The 18,958-nt window shown below is 39.5% G+C and overlaps 2 protein-coding genes across 5 annotated transcripts in view; both read left to right on the top strand.

The window, feature by feature from the left end:
- Nucleotides 1-6,741: 6,741 nt before the first annotated feature.
- On the top strand, nucleotides 6,742-9,286 carry elp6 (elongator acetyltransferase complex subunit 6). Its single transcript, XM_085421905.1, has 7 exons — nucleotides 6,742-7,131; nucleotides 7,258-7,336; nucleotides 7,440-7,510; nucleotides 7,741-7,865; nucleotides 8,006-8,213; nucleotides 8,307-8,468; nucleotides 8,814-9,286. The coding sequence occupies exons 1-7, from the start codon at nucleotides 7,078-7,080 to the stop codon at nucleotides 8,937-8,939; spliced, it is 825 nt and encodes a 274-aa protein (XP_085278031.1). The 5' UTR covers nucleotides 6,742-7,077; the 3' UTR covers nucleotides 8,940-9,286.
- Nucleotides 9,287-9,586: 300 nt separating this feature from the next.
- Nucleotides 9,587-18,958, top strand: part of scap (SREBF chaperone) — a 33,577-nt gene continuing 24,205 nt past the window's right edge. Inside the window, exons 1-3 of one of the 4 annotated variants that reach the window (XM_085423714.1) lie at nucleotides 9,587-10,677; nucleotides 13,258-13,308; nucleotides 16,723-16,923. In XM_085423714.1, the coding sequence (XP_085279840.1) occupies nucleotides 16,802-16,923 (122 nt within the window). In that variant the 5' untranslated portion in view covers nucleotides 9,587-10,677; nucleotides 13,258-13,308; nucleotides 16,723-16,801. Of the gene's footprint in view, nucleotides 10,678-12,606; nucleotides 13,309-16,722; nucleotides 16,924-18,958 lie in introns of those variants that run through there. The other 3 variants (XM_085423712.1, XM_085423713.1, XM_085423711.1) reach the window with 3 other exon arrangements.

Raw genomic sequence — 18,958 nt, 5'->3', positions numbered from 1 at the left:
TCATTTGTTGAGCACAAATTACCACAGAAGGGTAAACTATCCACGATTAGACAACAAAATAGCCCTACACATTATTTAAAATTACCCCACCAACTAACTAACTGACACAGAATTAAGGAAGAGCAGTCAGCCAATCTTTTCCATTTCTGGGTTTGGTAAAGGTTTCTGTGTTTAGTCCCTGTTTTTCACCTGGAAACATTGGCGCACTGGTTAGCACTGTTCCTGGGTTCAAATACACTGGCTGCCTTTGATTTTTCTGCATTAAGTTTTCACATTTTACCTTTTGCTCTCCAGCTTCACTGTCCAAAGACAAGCATTTAGTTAGCTTAATTGGTGATCTTAAAATGTCCATGAGAGTGAATGGTTACTTATCTTTCTATGTTAGGCCTGCAACACACTGTTGACCTATCCACGGAGCCCTGTTTGATAGCTGGGATAGGCTCAGCTTCCCCACAGTGAATTAGATAAGAGGATGGATGGATTATTTAAAATCTTATGACCCATTTTTTTTAAATCAGGAAGGGTCTCAAGTCCCATCGCATAATCTATAACATTATCAGCATGTTTTTTTTCTTCTTCTTTTTTAAATTGAAAAACACTTTCATTCTCTCTGAAATGCTACAAAGAAGTTCCGCTAATAAGAAGAGTGCATTTTTAAAGTGACAAGAACATCAAAAATACACAGCATTTGAATTAATGCAGCGAGTCACTTTCATTTTATCTAGAATGGAAAACAAATGCTCTTTTTAACTTCATATTATGGGGAAAATCCTCTATCAGAGGTGTAAAGTATGTATGAAGGGTACAAGCAGTAAAATGGGGGCAGCAGAAAAGGAACTAGAAAAAACAGTGAACATGTTGAAGGCATGTGAAGATTTTTTTTCTCTTCTGTTCAGAGTCAAACCTGCTGGGACTTGGGATTCATCAGCAGGCTGCGATTGGCTGACAGCACGGTGGAATGATGGTGCTAGGATCATGAAGTGGCCGTTGTGATTGGCTGATGCAGGCACACAAATAGTAGGGTGCATGAAGGAGGCATGCACACTCAAACACACACAATCATGCACGTATCTGTACACAGAAATGCTAAAATTAACACGACGTGCACACATTTTCACACCGAAACACAGATATAGTGACACACATGTAGAAGCAACCAGATAACTGCCCCAGTGCTCTCAATTGAAATCTACATGCGTGCATACACAAGTGTACTGCATGCCTTACAAAGCCGCATTAAAAGCAGGACAGAAATCAAAAGAAACAAGACAGAAAGCAAGAGGGGGAGTAAGAGAGCATGTCTTACCCACCAACCCCCGATTTCTAAATGAATCATTCTGGCACCGTCTAGTTTACTAATGAGGCTCTGAGGAATGCTGTTGATCAGAACAGGACCCTCTGGCCTTTTATGATGGAAATGTGGTGATACATTACCAGTCCCAACCAGAGAAACCCACCCCCTGTCCTCCGTTCCTCCAAGTGAGTGAGTGAGTGAAACAGTTGACAGCCCCGTAGTGCCGTGCAACAGTGACTTTTACAAAGCTAAGAGTGATGTGACCCAAATGTTTCCTTAAACAGAGACTGTGTAGTCTGATGATGATGAAGACGAGGCCCCCTGACTAAATAAAGTCTTGGCCTATTCATGTGTTGTTGTGGTCGGGCTTTGTGTGTTTTGTTTCGGGATCTGTCTTTTCCTTGTGTGTGTGTGTGTGTGTGTGTGTGTGTGTGTGTGTGTGTGTGTGTGTGTGTGTGTGTGTGTGTGTGTGTGTGTGTGTGTGTTGCCAAAATCTACTCCTTGAGACGTCTGCTTCAGCATAAGTGACCAAAAAGGTGATTTTGAGTTTGGCTTTGGAAAGCAAGCCACCACTTGTGTCTCTATTTTAGGCCCTTTCATCTGTAATTTGTAAATAGCCGCAATCTCCACTTTCTGTGAAGAGATTCAAAGTAGAGTGTTGTCCGAGCACTCATCATTGTGGCCAGCGTGATCCCACTGAAAGTTGTTCTCTTGTTTAACCTATAAGTGATCGCCAATCACTTACCATAAATTATTGGAGTAGTTTTGGAGTAGATTTGGCCACTCCTGCCAACATTCACCGCTGTTCCAAGTTTTCTCCAATTGTGGATAATGGGCATTCCCTGGTTCTTTGGACTTTCAAAGCCAAATGGCTTGTAACTCGTTCCAGACTGATAGTTGTCAACAGGTTTCTTTCTCATCTGTTCGCAAGTTTCTTTAGATTGTGACATTACGTGTTTTTTTCTGAGGTCTTTTAGCCCGCAGACAGGTTCTGCTTAATTATTTCTTGATTCAACAGGTCTGACAGTAATCAGGTCTTGGAGTGTGTGTGTGTGTGTGTGTGTGTGTGTGTGTGTGTGTGTGTGTGTGTGTGTGTGTGTGTGTGTGTGTGTGAGAGAGAGAGAGAGAGAGACAGAGACAGAGACAGAGAGAGAGAGTGTGTGTTTAAATCTTAATATAAAACTGCACTGTGTATTTATTCAACTTATGTTCTATTATCAGAATTTGTTTGTTGATCTCATCAATCACTGCCTCAAAGTAAGTTCACACTTACCTGGTGAAATGTCATCTGTTGGGTTGGCACAGAATTTGTTGTGGACATTCATATTTCCCAGATGATGTATTTTTGTCACTCTTAGATTAGCTTTACAGCCAAACAAACAAGCAAGGTTTTGTGAGGTTTCCATTGTGGCTGGTCTAATTCCCTTTAAGTGTCAGCAGCTGATGTCACTACCTGCAGGTTAGCATTATTTACTCACTCAAAACTGCTGCAGGATTTTTGATGGCATTGTCCCATTACACCTGTAAACTACATAGGCAGACAAATTGATGGAACAAAGCAAACATTGTCCGAAAGGCATGAATCCTAGTTACTTTTTGTATTGCAATTTGTATTTTATTTCATGACTTTATAGATTTAGAGAAACTGGAAACATGGGCGGAAAAGTGGAGCCTATGACATTCAAATAATGTTCCCCATCCGAGAACTGAACCGTTGAAGTTGTATCCAACTGCAAATGTATTTTCTTAATTTTCTGCTGTGCATCATTGAAACTAAAATTATTTCAGGTCCTCAGTTATTAACTTACCATGAGATCCTGTCTTCTAACTGTGTACTCTAAACAAATATTTAAATATTTAAACTCAAACAAATACTCGAGACTAAACAATTTAATTGCATACTTTTGATTTCATGTCAAATTATCATGTAATTGACCAAACTATTTACTATGCATCTCTAATAAAATACTATAAATCAGATGTATCCAGTCTGCTTTAAAGAGAACAAACACAATTTGCAAACATGTTCAACAGGAGAATAATTAGTTGTTAATATTTTTGTGCATTACCTCTCTTACTTTACTCCTACATTTGCGTATTAATAACCAGTCTATTTCTGCACTGTAAGGTGACCATCAATTTGGAGCTCCACCTCAACAAGAACGTCAAGCTGAAACCTTCCAAAGGACCTGTTGCACACTATGACGTTTACCTCTACAGGATGCCCAACACCAAACCACACATCACCAACGGGCCAAGTCCCAGGACTGTTAATGGCCCCAGCAAAGCTAAAGGTCGAGTTTTAAAGTGGGCGGATGCCCTGTACCCAGCTTCTTCTCCTTGTTCTATCTGTAACCCCATCAGTACTCCCTCTCTGCCAGCCTCCATCACCAATGAGCAACAAGGGTACAGGACATGGATACTTAACCCGTACAACCCCTGATGACCTGTTCCTTGTACATTTCACTGTCATCTTGAAAAAGGTTCTGTGAATGTGCATTTTACTTGTTTTTGGAGTTAATGAAAATCTTTCATTCAGGGAAATTGAAATTCACAAAATAGTGTTTGCTGATCTGCTTCCAAGGTTGGATCAGATTGGATTATTATAACGCAGGGGAGGGCGACAAACTCTGGAGTTCCAAGAATTATAAACTGTCCTCAGCTGAGAAAAGCTAAATGCACGATGTCTTCTGGAAGGGGGAAAGAGCATTTGGATATGTATTAGATTATATGCAGTGACATGAATGCAAACATCAAGCAGTGAATAAAATATAGTAATAATATTTGGGAATTTATTTCAGATATGTTTACATTGTTTTAAATATTTATATATTTAAATATTTATATTAAAGTAATTACAGAAGCACAAAAAAACATTAATAAAACTTTTTTTTAAGTCTCTTTATACTTTAAAGTTTACAGCTACACTGCATTGTGCTATTTACTGTTTTTCTTGGGAACACTTCAGGGACGATGGGAATCAGACCAGTGACCTTCTGATGGTCTCAATCCACAAAGGCTGCCGACAACCTTCACAGAGGCAGAAACTTGTATTTATTTATTTATTTATTTGTATTTGTGTCAGTCCTCAAACAGTTACGCCAGACCAAATGGTCATTTCACCAAACAAGTCAATAAAAACTTACTGGATTTCTTTGTATTACTCTTCTCACTTGATGACTAATTACTGGACTAAATATATTTTTTTTATATCTTGCTGATTATTTAAGTGGTTAAGATTTTCGAGCTGGTGTGTCCAGAGAACTGGTGGAAATGAATATAAAACAAAAGAGCTTTGTTTAAACTGCTAAACTGTTAAGTGTTAAAGTACACAATCTTTATCACTTATTTCAAAACTACACGAATGAATACTTGACTTAAAAATAAATAATATCCACATGTATTGTTAAAGGCATGCCGTTAGGAAGCCATCACTTATTATCCATGTAAGTTTTTGAAGCCTTCTTAGCATCTTAAGCTCGATGTTTTGTTTCTCTGCCCGCAGCTTTACTGTTTCGGTCGTCTCGCTGCTCTCATTACATCATGTTTGGCCGCAGCAGGCAGCTGTTCCCAAAGAGAAAAACTCAGCTGAACCAATTTCAAAAGTAGCAGACAGGCAAACCCATTTAACCCCTAGCTGGTGAATAACTCAGGGCATCTGCAGCTGAAATAGAGACAAATGAAAAGAAAAACTGAACCCTTGAATCACTTCGATGAAGTTATCCGGGAGGTTTATTTTTCTGCAGTGTTTTGTTGCCAAGGCTCACATCGCTGCAAACCAATACAAAATTTGTTCTCAGTGATCACCTTCATCCTATCATTAAATCAATGCTTCTATCCTGAAGGAAGCAGTCTGCCACCATCCTCAGGGCACAAGGGGTCACTGAATGGTGAAAATTATGTGGCTCATGGTGTCGACTTTACAGTCACCAGATGTCAACTAAGCTGAACATCTATGGGATTTTTGGAAATTCCATGTCAGACAGTGTTGTTCACCACCACTATCAAAACACCAAATCAGGGAATACATCATGAAAAAATTGTGTTCATCCCTCCAGTGGAGATCTTTGACTTTAAAGCTCAGTGTTCATGTGGACTGAAGCAATTTTTCTTTACTGTTTTTGCCTTTTCTTTATTTCAAGTTAGTGAAAACCAAAGAAACTTTAGATATTCATCCTCTGGACACAACATGCGCCTGTATTTCTACTGGATATGTAAGTTTGATCTAAAATACCTTCAGGCAGTCAGGATTGAAATTAGTGGAAATAAAAAGAAAAGAAGTAATTGAATAAATTCAGCAAATCAGAATCAGGCAGCTAATGAGCTGTCTGCTTTTGCCGGTAATTTTACAGGCACTGCGATAATGTCATCACGTGCAGTTTCATTGCATTTACTGTAGTGATCTCTTTGGTGTTGAGTTGTGTGAGAGTTACACAGTGCCATCTGCTGATTGGAAAAATGTCCGGTGGCTTTAGTTCTGTTTCCCAGTTTAACTAGACCGAGCTGGTTGCTTGAATCGTGAATGTAAGATGGATGACTTGATATACACACACACATTATGTAATCAGGCTTTCTGCATTTCAACACAAACCGTTCCTTAAATTTGGACGGCAACAACATCAAATATAGCAACAAAACTGTATGTTTCACAAAGACTTATCAGCTGACTGATGTCAAAATTTTGGAAACCTCCAGTGTGATGAGAATTGTTGAGGCAGAACAACCCAAAGGTTAATGAGTATTCCCTCAGAAGTGCTTCACCATGAATAGAATCTGTCATTAAGTTTAAACAGAGCAAGACATAAAATAAAAATGATGAAGAAGGATGTGCTGAGTGATGAATGTGCAGAGATTCAATCTTCAGATCTTTAATTGATTAATAATAAGCCAATACTGATTGACATTCAAGCGGCAAAAGAGATGCAAAATGACAGTTTTAAAAAGGCATAGCAAATAGAAATATTTAATTGCAGTTTTTCATTTCACTTTTGTGGGCTGCTAGATATAGATTTCATATCACTGTTGGAACTTATTTAAATGCTAGATGTAAAAAAAAATGTCAGAGGAAAAAATGTGTCTCTGGAGATGAAGACTGGAGTGTGCAGGTGCATCTCTGAGGTGAAATTGGTCACTATTACCATGGAATAATAATAATAATAATAATAATAATAATAATAATAATAATAATACTTTAACATATATTCCTATATATACCTGTTTTTGTGAAATACTCGGGATGCGTCTACCACCACGTCTATTACCACAGTACCACCAGCATGTGGGGCTGCTTGCACACGACATTAAGACGGCAACGCCGAAGAAGTTTCCATGTGCTTACGAAGATTGTCTATGAAGACGATGCGCACTCGCTACCACGCTTTCCTGTTTGCTAGCCCGTAGTGGAATTTATTTTTAGTATGATCGTAAGCCAAATATTAAGATTTGCCTTAATATTTGTCTTTATTATAGCTTGAGTGTAATGTGCCAAAATAAAAAAAAATTGTGAAAATGATCGAAAAGATTGTCACGGATAAAGGGTCGGAGTGAGACCTCTTCTTTGGTTTATATTTCCAGGCGTTAACAACAAGCAGAAAGCAGAGACTGTGGAGAAAAGCTTTCTAATCTTTGATTTGTTAAAAATAGAATCGTAAGCCTTTAATTTTATCCCATATATGTACAAAACAGACATGTCGGTTAATTTCTGTTAAAATCTCCTGGTGTGTGTCACTTTGAAACCGTTTAGCTTGTATTATTTACAGTTAGCTTAGCTTCCAAGGTTAGCTATGTTTACAGAGCTCAACAGCATCCTGAACGCCACTCCAGACAGCTTCACTCAGGTAAGGAATGCAGTATTTTCAGTCTCACTTTGAACACTACTTTACTTGTAGTCGTGTATTTGTAACGAGCTTAAGTGCACTGCAAGTTATCCAGCGTCATTAAGTGCCACAATGCCCATCCTACAGGGGGAATTTATTTTAGTGTCTGACAGACAGAGTGATGCCTCTTTCCTCATTCACCACTTCCTGTCTTTCTACCTGCGAGGTGAGGTGTAACTTGCCACAGTATTGTCATTTTCTAGCTGTCTGTTTAACAGCTAATGTGTTTAATCTGTTTTTTTTTTGTTTGTTTGTTTTTTTGGTTTTAGCGCGATGCAAAGTGTGTTTTCTGGGTCTGGTGCAGTCCTTCAGTCACTACAGTGCAATCAGTCAAAGACTGGTGAGTGTTAACTAACATTTTCTGCAAGAAAACATCAAAACCACTGGCATGAAGGGCAATTTCCATCCTTCCCCAGTGAGCCACTGTCATTAAAGACATGATATCTTATTCAAGATCTAAATCTATTTAAACAAGGATCAGCAGCAGAATTAAAACGCTTTATTAGTGACACAACAGGAGTCAAATATTTTTTTAAAAACCTCTTTTTTGCGTGAAATGTGTGTTCTCAGGGTGTAAGTTTAACACAGGCAAGGGAAAAGGGTCAGCTGATTTTCCTAGAGGGCCTTAAGGAGTCGCTATCTATTTTGATTCCTCAAGAAACCACAACAGGAAGTCAAGCCATGGACTTCCTCAGGTATAACCACTGTTCTTACTCATAACTTTCATTGCATAATTGTCACGTATTTAAAAAAAAAAAAACATGTTAACAAAAAAAAAAAAAAACCTCAACTGACTTTAGGACTAGTCAGACAGCATCACCTCCTTTGTCCCCAGAGATCCTACCGTTGGCCTGCAGAGGCTGTATGAGTTTGTGCGGTCCAGTGTGAGCAGTGATGGTGGTGGGGAGGAAGGGGTGGAAGAGTGGGGTCCTCCCGTTTTGCTGGTGGATGACGTCAGTGTGCTTTTGAGTCTGGGGGTCAGCGCTGGAGCCACGCTGGACTTCAGCCACTACTGCAGAGCCACAGTCTGCTCTCAGCTACAGGTTAGACCAAAATGCCCTTTCATTAAAAGTCCTCTCCTCAAATTAAACTCAGTGGATTCTACAAATACTCTTATAAACATGTCTGCACTGCAGGGGAACATAGTGATGCTGGTACGCTGTCATGGAGAAGAAGCGGAGGATGATGGAAGTGATGAGGGATCAGAGTGGCTCCTCAAGGGCCTGACCCACCAGTGCAGCCTCACTCTTCATGTACAGGGTCTCCCAACTGGCTACTGCAGGGACATACACGGTCAGGTATGTGTGTATGTGGATGCAAATTTTCTAATTCAGACTGAACACATCAGAGACACAGATCTGCTCATTATCCAGGTGTTTAGATTCAGTTAACAAGTCAAAATCGATTTGAGCTTTCTATGTTATAGAGTTACAAATATTTGAACAGAAAGAGGGTAAAATGATTGTTTTTGGTAACTGTGATTAACATTTTTGTAATTAAGAACATTATTACTGACTAATTTTCTGTTGATTGATTACTTTATTAATCTCATTTCAGCTGTACTTGACAAAATCCATCTAGTGTCTATTTCTTGTCCTTAAACAGTATCAAATTTAGCACAAGGTGCACTGTTGTTTTTCCAGGTGGAGGTTTGTTGGAGGAGGAGACGAGGCGATGGGCAGCACACACAGAAGAAGCTTTTTCAGTACAAGGTCCACGATAAAGGAGCCTCCTTCTTTGCTCCTGGGACATCCAGCGCCGTTCTCTAGTTATACCCTTAGACACATTTAGTCTCTTTTACGTGACAACAGAACAACCACTGTTATGTTTTCATGTTGCGCAAATAGCAAATGCTGCCAAAGTGGTTGGTGAATTGGCCATGGCTGGTCACTGCTGTCAGCAAACAGTGTCTGGATCCCAAACCTTGTGATGGAAGGACATTGTGATCCAATTCCAGACCTCTGAATCTCCAGAGGATAGAGTTATTATCATGCTGACTCGTGATGTTGTCATTATTTGGTCGATTTCAGTGGACGACTCAACAAAATACTCAGAATGCAGGATTGCTGGTGGTTTGAAAGAATCTTGTTAATGAATAAAAGTATTATTCAAAGAACAGTTTTGTGGAGCCGTGTTGCCAATGAATGTTAATATAATAAAATCGAATTCATTTTTTCTTATTTAAATGCACACATTTTACAACAACAGTTGTCTCAGGGTACATTACATTGTAAGAAAAACACACAAGTAAAATATGTTTGGAGAGAAACCAAGCCTACCTCATGAGTAAGCACTTAAAAACAGAAAACTCAAATTTTACTGGAAAAATCCTCTGGCAGAAACATACCTAGGGAGGTAATCCACCTCTGAAGGCAGACACCTGGAGATAGGTACAGGTGGGAATAGTTAACAATGATTAAAGCCCAAATGAGCCCAAAGAGTAAGAAGAAACAATCTTAATTCAATCTAATAGTGGTACTTGAATGCCTGGAGTATCCTCAGTGGTCACCTAAGTAGAGAGGGTGTCACTTGAACCCAAAATGGAAAGCTCTCCATCACATCCTAATTTTTAAAACTTGTAGTTGTGAGGAAAAGTGGTCTGTTGGGATAGTATGGAACTACGTGGTCTTCAAAATATGATGGACCTAATTAAGCGCTGTATAAGTGACGAGGATTTAACAGGGAGTCAATGAACAGAATATTAGAGAGTTATGAGCCTCCTTTGTTCATATTAGTACTCTTGATTCCTTCAGCATTTTGGATGAATTGAAAGGTCTTCAAAGATATCAGGGCACCTGATAAGAATTCTTCTGACTACTTCCTTTAGTGTTCAGCACAGCAGATCATCTGCCTCGATCTCACCCTATACCTAGAGTCCTCTCCTGCCACACCAACCCTCTGCTTGTCCTCCTTCACTACATCCATGAATCTTCTCTGTGGTCTTCCTGTTTTGCTCCCTCATCCTTGGAAGCTCCATAGTCAGTATCCCTTGTCCAATATAGCCACTATACCTCCTTCTCAAGCTTGTCCCTCTAACTCTGACTACAACCCGATCTGTCTCTCTTATGTACTTATTCCCGGCACCTTCAGCCCTGCTTTCTGTCTCTTCAGTGCAACCGTCTCTGACCCATACATAAAAGCAAGTTTCACTATAATAATAAATTACAATAATCTAGCCTAGAAGCCACAGACACGTAGACTCAAACAGGAAATTGGTTCCTAAATTTGCACAGGATGCCTAAAAAGTCGCCATCATATCCACTAGATGTCCCCACTGTAACAGCGTGCAAGTTGAGAGGTCGAAGGGGAGAGGTTTCATTGGGATATGACAGCCAGTAACTGCTGAGACGGTGCGTCTATATGTTGGCGTTTAATGGGAGGCATATGCGTTAGCATTTAGTAAAATCTGGAACCGAAGGAATAGAGCGATTGCTTACCAGTTCAACCACGAGGACAACATCAACTACAACAACAGCATCATTAGGAGGGACTCTGAAATTTGTCCAGGCAAGTTGAGCTGCGCACTGCTAGCATTAGCTGTGAAACTTAGCTTCGTGTAAGTGTAAAGTACCGGAACTGTTGAATTATTTATTATGTAGGTTACTCAATGTTGCTATGAATGTAGCGTTAAAGCTGCCGTCTTCGGGCTCGAATAAGCTCATAACTTAAGTGTGGTACTTACACATGAACCCGGAGCATCTCAGAGCGCACTCTAACGACGTGCTAACACCAAGCATGCTACCTGTAGTTTTACTCTATTATGCGCCGTTGTTGGAATCAATCTGTGGTACTTTATAAGCGACAGCTGTGTTAATTGAGGTATGTTAACTGTCACAATTTGTTTCTTTTTTAAGCTTAAAGCGTGGGTCCATATTGGGACCCGGGTTTATTTACAGCTAGCAAAGCTAATTGTTTGCTAGCAGGTTTAGCCTGAGCTTCATGACATCGTAAGTTTTTACATAATACATAAAACACATTGATCTATCATTATTATAGCTGTTTGTTCAGCACTTGTTTTCTGCTCTTATGTTTAAGGCATTTTAAGTGTTATTTAATGAACCATGATGAGGTAGCGGTGGATATTGTCAGCTAGCCTTTTTTGCACATGCCATTTTAATAATAAAGCTAGATGCTCTCATATGGAATATAAACCTGTCAGGGCAAACGGTGAGATTTAACTGTTCCCTTTGAGGTTTTTAATTGCATGTAAACATAATTTATCATTGCTTCAGCTCGGTGAGTGGTGTCTTCTCGCTCAATTTGACATTTGTTGGTAGGCACTTTCTAATGTTAGTTTTTATAAATGAAATTAAGACGTGTGCATATTTAAACTGCACTTTCTGATTTTATTCATTAATCCCTGCCGGTTTCTGATTGTTGGTTTGATAATTACTGTGATTACCAGCAGGTGATATTGCAACAGGGTTGCATCATCCTTCTTGCAGTTGTTCATTGTCTTGTGATGGCTATGTCACAACCCTGGTTGCTTTAGTATACCTTAGAGCGTAAAGAAGACTTTAGCAAGTAATTTAGTATATGTCCATCAATTAACCAAGATATATTTCATTTTTAAAAACTGTATTTTGAGAGAGGTGCTTGTAAGGAAGTAGACCGCCTATTACGCACCATCTGTTATTCAAATGTGGTTACTCATTGACAGGACATTACCCTCTTTTCTCATCAGCGCTGGTTGTAAAAGTCGGCTCATCCATATTGAGCTGCTCTCTGCAATTATAGCAGGACTAATGGTCCTCAGTTATCAGAGGCGCATGCCTCAGAATTATGCAACTATGTCACTGAATTTTGATGCAATTATGCCACAAAGAACGGACACAGCTTAATGCTTGCTGGAATGTTTGTGGGTATTGGTATGGTGCTTGGATTTGCAGCAGTTTATGAGGAAATATTGTTTAAGGAATTTACATTCATGGCATGTGTTGAAAAGAGGTAAGCTTTGCGCTTCTAAATTTTATTGATAATTTGCATCTATAAACTCCGTGCACCATTTTTCTCATAGCAGCAGTCTTTTAGCTTTGTGCTTTTTTGACAAAGTCTTACCTTAGTCTTAATCTGAAAGGTACACTAAAGAGGTCCACAATGATCTCCTTAACTGAATTTGCACTTGCAATGTGAAATGCTGTGTTTTGTGAGTAAATGTGCTGAGTTTTCATGTAAGATGCATACAAGCTGTTCTTTGTTAGATTATTTGTTTAGCACATACTCACAAATGCACATGGTTATTCATTCAGCTGAGACTTTTCCCTGACTTAGTCAGGAAATATTATTTGTGTTATATAATATATATTGTTTTTAATGTACTACAGCCATAGTGTTTGTTAGGGAACACCATCGTCTATCTTGTGATACAGAATAGGATTTCTGAATAATTGCTGGTCACTTGCCAAAAATGGCTGAAGATAAGAGAAAGGCTACTCCTTACCAGCACTTGACCTGTGACTGGTGTTAATATATCTGCCCTAGTTGTTACGTTTTACTTGTCAAGCCTCTCTCAAATACACCATGCTTTTGAGATGGTGAATGTCTTGGCTTGCTGTAACTGGCATAATAGTACGCTGGCCGGCTTTGGCCAGAGGAGGAGGGAGATGATGGGGGATGGCTACAGGTCCTGAGCCCTGCTCGCTGAGTTTCCGATCAGCTCAATCCGGGATTAGTTCACTGACGGAGATGGTGCTGACCCTTTGCCAAATTGGGCCTTACAGCTACACCCACTTACCCTGCTGGACAAACAACTGAGAGATGGAGGCATTCATTGAAAATTTTCCCTGGCAAGATGGCCCCTGGAACCAGGACCAGGTTGAGAGCAGAAAGTCATTACTTCAAAATCTGCCTTTAACGTTTGCTGCACCTATTGTGCAAGGTTACTAGGACATTGCTGTGTTTACTGTATGGAGTATTTATAACAGCAGATCAAGAGACTCCTGAGGCAAATTCCTCCCGGGGAATGTTTCCGCTGTTCTCGGGGGGACAAGCGGAGCAATTACACAGTCTGTCTGAGTCGAAGAGGGAGCACTGTGTTAACCACAAAGCGCACGTAAAGCTAAAAAAACCCACCGTTTCTGCTTTCAGGGGACTTCAGCGGGTGCAAGCCAGAGAGATAAACTGGTCTCCCATTGGCAGGTATGCTCTTAGAACAGTCTAACTTGTCTAACAACACTGTTTGGTTAACAGTTTCATGCTGCTTATTGACATGATTTTAGAAGCTGAGGTGAGAGCGGGTGGATTAAGATACTGAACAAATCCAGCTGCTGTATGTGTGCCAGGAAACCCAGTTAAATATTTTTAATAGAGCAGTGTTTACACTGATAGGCAGCTCTGAACGTGCCGACTGAGTAAACAGGGAAACGAGAACTGCGATTGGAGGCCAATTTGGTGATTGCGTTTGTTGTTAAGTGAACCACGTTTACGTCAAAGAGTTCAGTTTTTCCACCTGAGTTGACATCCGTGTTCAAGCACAGTCATGTTAAGGGGGTCAGGCTGGAGAAATCAAATGTTGAATTCAGATAAGTCACATCAAACTCAGCAGTTAGTCTGGCAGTTTACATCATCCTAACATTAACATTTCTTTATTTGAACGATGGTCAATTTCCGGACGTTGTCATGATTGTGATTATTATTGTATAGAATGGAAACCAGAGATTATGATGCCAATCAGAGTTAAGAGTATGTTAACCTGTTGGTTGATCGACAAATTATCAGTGCATGGTGTCAGTTAAAAATATTTTTTTGTGTACTTGTACATATCTCTGTCGATACTCATATAATGTGTATAAAATGTGCACCTATGCCAGAGAACAATTCTTCAGTTCCTATAATATGAATGAAAGAATGTGGTCTACACAACTATCTAACTTTTAAATTTCAATCGATGGAAATAGCTAAACAAGTTTGCTGGTTTCCTTTAGCTGTTTCCTTTATACTAGGGCTGCTCGATTATGGCAAAAATGATAATCACGATTATTTTCACTGAAATTGAGATCACGATTATTTGACGATATTTATTTAACCCTTTAAGACCTACTATAGAACCAAGTCCACCAGAGCTTATATTATTTTTATTTATTTTTTTTTTACATGCTGTAGTGCCATTTGTGGGAGCATTTCAAGTTGCTATACATCAATACAACTGTTATAGCCCATATTTTAATAATATGTCTGCATTAAGTCCATAGTAATTACATAAAATTCAAAAAAGTGCAATAAACTACAAAAAAAATTGAAAATCGCTTTTGTTTTGTTTACACATATTTCTACTTGGAGAAGTTTAAGAGGTTTATCCCTCAAAACTTTAAATACAATAAAGTTGCAAAAAATAGTTTCCCACCACAGGAAATTTATTTTGAGTGTCTTCATAGTTTTATTTTGGAGATACAGCAATTTTTATATACTGCAGGAAAAACAATCCTATGATGCAAATTTGCAAAGAAAACAGCATGTGCATCATTTCCCTGTGGGAAGTGTTACGAACAGCTGATGGATCGGCAAAGCGTGTTTCTGGAATATTATGTTTTTGTTCATGCAAGCGCTTTTTATGCAATTTTTGCAAAGCTATATGTGGAACGAAACCGTGACCGAGGACAAGCTGATGGCATCAGATGTAAGTACAACTCCTCCGGTTTCATATGCAAAACAAATTATTGCGCTAGCTTACACGGTTCAGGTTCTACAGGGATTTAAAAATAGTTACGCAAAACGGAGCGTGCTGCTCTGACCGGCTTTAAAGGGTTAACAATGACTTTAAAAAAATAATATAAAATGGTGTGCAACACCACTGAAGTTTTTTTTTTTTTTTTAAACTCTTTTCAACCAACGGCAGTCACTCTCCAAATAACTTCTGCTTAGCTTTCCGAGCTTCCCTCGGGGTCCTCTTAATCAGCGGTCTCCAACCTTTTTTGCGCCACGGACCGGTTTATGCCCGACAATATTTTCACGGACCGGCCTTTAAGGTGTCGCGGATAAATGAGGGAGGGGCTAATAATCGGCTCAGTCATTTTTAATGATCGTTGAAAGCCCAGATCGTAATCGTGATTAAAATTCGATTAATTGAGCAGCCCTACTTTATACCATATGGCACATAGTATGTGTGCTGTACCATGGCTGGATAAATTGGGATCATCAAAGTTACCTAAAAGTTCAGCTACTAGAATTCATTAGCATCAATAATGAGTATACAGGACTGTTGTATTCAGAGTTTCGGGGCATCCTGTTGTATGAAAAGCATTTTGTTCTGTTTATAGCTATGGAAATATTAGGACTGGTTCAAAGGATGATTCATGTTGGAAGACTGCTAAGAAGTCCAGCAGTCAGATATGTGTTCCAATTGCTTTCTCTGTCCAAAGGTCGAAAGATATTTAGGTGGTGACTAATGATTAATGACTTAATGAATTCGTCTTCTACAAATAGCTTTTCAGTACCTGTGTTATTATTATTTTATTTTTTTATTTCTTTAAATAGTTAAACATTACCCTCTTCCATTTTCACCATCATATCCTCCTGTGCATTATTATCTAAATGTAACTTTACAGGAAATTTCTGAGAAACAGTTGTTTCAGGGAACGTGGAGGTTGTAATTTTCCCCAGGTGTGACCAGTAAAGCATGTATGTTTCACTGCTGTACCACAGTTGGATATTTTCCACCGTGGGGAATGTGTCCACACCTTTTGGGCTACTGAATGAGTCGTGTGTTTAAGTGCTATGCAGCATGTGACCACAGTATGAGCTGGTTTGAACGAAAAAAAACCACACTGTGCCTTTAGTTAGCAGTAAGAATGGCACCACAAGATGTGTGTAACAAATTAGTTTTCCAGGACAGAGCTTCTCAGTAACAGAGCTGACCTCTGTTTCTGTGTGTTAGTCTGTGGAGATGCACTACACGATTTGGCCTGATAAGAGAGGGATGACAATATTTATAAAACTTGCCTCTGTGCTGCTATTTTGTTCCACATGTGCTTACGTCTAAACAGTGACAACTGTGCCAGTTATTTAAAAATATGAAAACTGTTGCTTTTGTAATACATCTTTATAAGATTGCATTATTTAGACTGATTGGATGCAGTGTCAGCAATCTCAATATTTAAAAGTACAATCTATTTTCTCTGGAAGGAATTTATGCTTTTCTTAGACTAAAATATTGAAGTAAAAAAAAAAAGTATTGTAATTTTGGATGTCAAATGTTATATGTCTGAAAAGGAAATGTCTTATGTATGCAAATAATTATTTATCAGTTATAAAACAGGATTTCACTCAGTTTCACTATGTCTGATGAATCTCCATAACAAGTTTAGTCTTAAATATAAAGTCTTCCCCTTGTCCCTTCCCCTTTCTCTGAACTCTCAGATCTCATAGGAGTATATAAGACATTTTTTCTCCCTAGAAAATCATTAAATGACTTAATTATTATACCAGATTCCCCTCTGGATTAAAAGTTTTAAAATGAATAATTTTATAGTCAAAATCATCCCACGAGTTTTGGCTTTAAAATGTGTGAAATTAAATATTCATTCGGTGAATCTATTGACTCGCTTGCACTCGTAGGTCCCTGGATGCCCCGCGGCGAACTGTCCTCGGCCGCCCAGTTCTTCCCAATGGCCGGGAGTTGACCAAGCCCACCAAGATGACGCTGCGCGAGCAGCTGAGAGAGAAGATTTCAGCGGCCTTCTACCGCCACGGGCTGCTGTGTGCCTCCTATCCAGTACCCATCATCCTCTTCACCTCGGCCAGCATCCTCACCTGCTGGTAGGTATTGAGTGTAATATAAGTAATTTGAGCATACAGGGAACAGTTTCAGTAATATGGATTTCTTTTTAACTTTGAAAAACTGACAAGCTGGCATTTACACCTACGTATTATACTGATGAGTTCATTGTGGAGCATCTACTCGTGTTCTTGTTCTTGTATACAACCAAGTACGTTAATGGTGAAACTGTCTGATTATGCTCCCTCTTATTCCTTATTAAGATACACCTTCCCCCTCCTCAGATTCACTTTTTACCTTCCCAGAGAGTGTGGTTGTGTTGAACAGTTGTACTGTGACCAGCTAGTTGACCACCTATGCAGGGTTCAGAAAACTGCTTTTGAAACATTGTCCAGGGCTGCCACGATTAGTCGACTAGTCACGATTACGTCGACGACTAATTTAATAGTTGACGCATCGTTTGAAGCTTTGTAAGATCCCGAAAGATGCAGGAATAAGTAGTAGGATTTTAAGAGCGTAATAACGGACTGAACGGGGCAAGGCTCACCAGAGCTGGTGAGAACACCGGACTCCCGGCAAATCATTTTCAAACCCACCGCCGTCTTTCGCTACTCAGGTTAAACATGATATAAAAGTCACTTAGGTAACTTAAAATGTGATTCTTTTTTTTTTTTTTTTTTTAGTATTTTATTTGTTCCTCAGTAAATCAGTTTGGCTGAGATTAAAGTTATAGTTTTTACACAGCTTAATAAACGTCAAGCAGACAGCTGATTATCAGAAGTGTGAGATGCTCGAGAATATACTCCGGTGTCCTGTTATATTTTAGATAGCAAGGAGCAGACGGCTGAGTTTATTAAACTCCACCGAAACACTGCAATCTGCATCTTTATTTTTAGTTAGCACATACCTTAAACACTTAAAGCTGTAAGCTAATGATAGTTATATAAGAGCAGATGCATGCTGGTGCAATAAGCTGTACGTTTTACGTCCAATGGATGCGCGATCTGATTCGTTGACTTATCGCAAAAATAATCGGTGACTAGTCGACTATCAAAATAATCGTTTGTGGCAGCCCTAGTCCAGTCAAAATCTACTAAACAGTACAGCAGACTGTTTTGCAAGAACCTGTGGACATGATGACCTCCTTTTAGTACCAATTCTGTTAAAAGATGAGAGGAAATCTTGTCATCCACTTTACAGAAACAGACAGATGGAGAAAGTGACTTCAGAGGGGAAAACTCAGTTGGCCAGTTCAGCTCAGTTTAACTGGCCATCTGTACACACACAACAGCCTCCTGCTGACATGATGACACAAACATTCACTGAACTCACGCACATATCTCCTCTTGCTAAATCACTCCTCAAAAGAGAGGACATGGGTCAGAGTTTGACAGGCTTTGTAAGTAAAGGCATTGTAAAACAATCAGAAACGCACACATGCCCCTGCAGCATGCTGTCCTTGCTGCAACTTACAGCAGGGGTGCTGACCAAATGGGCGACTGACTACCACCCGGGGTAAAATGAAAGAAAAGAGCTGGACAACGGGGATGTTAAGGCAGGGCTAGAGCAGAGGGCTGTGAGAAAGTGGCCCTGTGAGAATGGGATGCCTGTCCCTCCATCTGCTTGTCAGGAGGGGGGCTGGCTCGGCACAAAAGAGGCCTTTGTGGAGGTACAGTGACCTAGGAGAGTGGAGGAGGCATGAGGGAGAGGGAGGTGAGGCACAGCGAAAAGCAGGCAGAGGTTTCCATCGAAAAGACAAGAATTGATATTTGTATTAGAGTACAATATGTTCATATAAGCTGTCTGGATACAAAGGTACCAGTGACCCAATTGATCCTTCATCAGCTGCTGAGATTTCTGAACCTCTGTCAGACCACTTTTCCTTTTCCAGCTAAAGATGTACATCATCAAAAATTAAAACGTAACTTTATTTATACTGCTAAACTGGGGTACAGCTCAACTGCTGAAGGCTGTATTGTGTCATTTTTTTTTTTTTTTTTTTTTTTATAGAAAAAAGAAAAAAAGTGTGATGGTGATGTTTGGGGAGCACTTAATTTTCTCCAGGCTTGACCTCAT

Source organism: Rhamphochromis longiceps, linkage group LG11 (genome assembly GCF_057381845.1).
Source record: "Rhamphochromis longiceps isolate RC_006_pf linkage group LG11, R_longiceps_female_GT1.1, whole genome shotgun sequence".
In the NCBI taxonomy this organism is placed as follows: domain Eukaryota; kingdom Metazoa; phylum Chordata; class Actinopteri; order Cichliformes; family Cichlidae; genus Rhamphochromis; species Rhamphochromis longiceps.
This window is presented reverse-complemented; position numbering and strand designations above follow the sequence as displayed.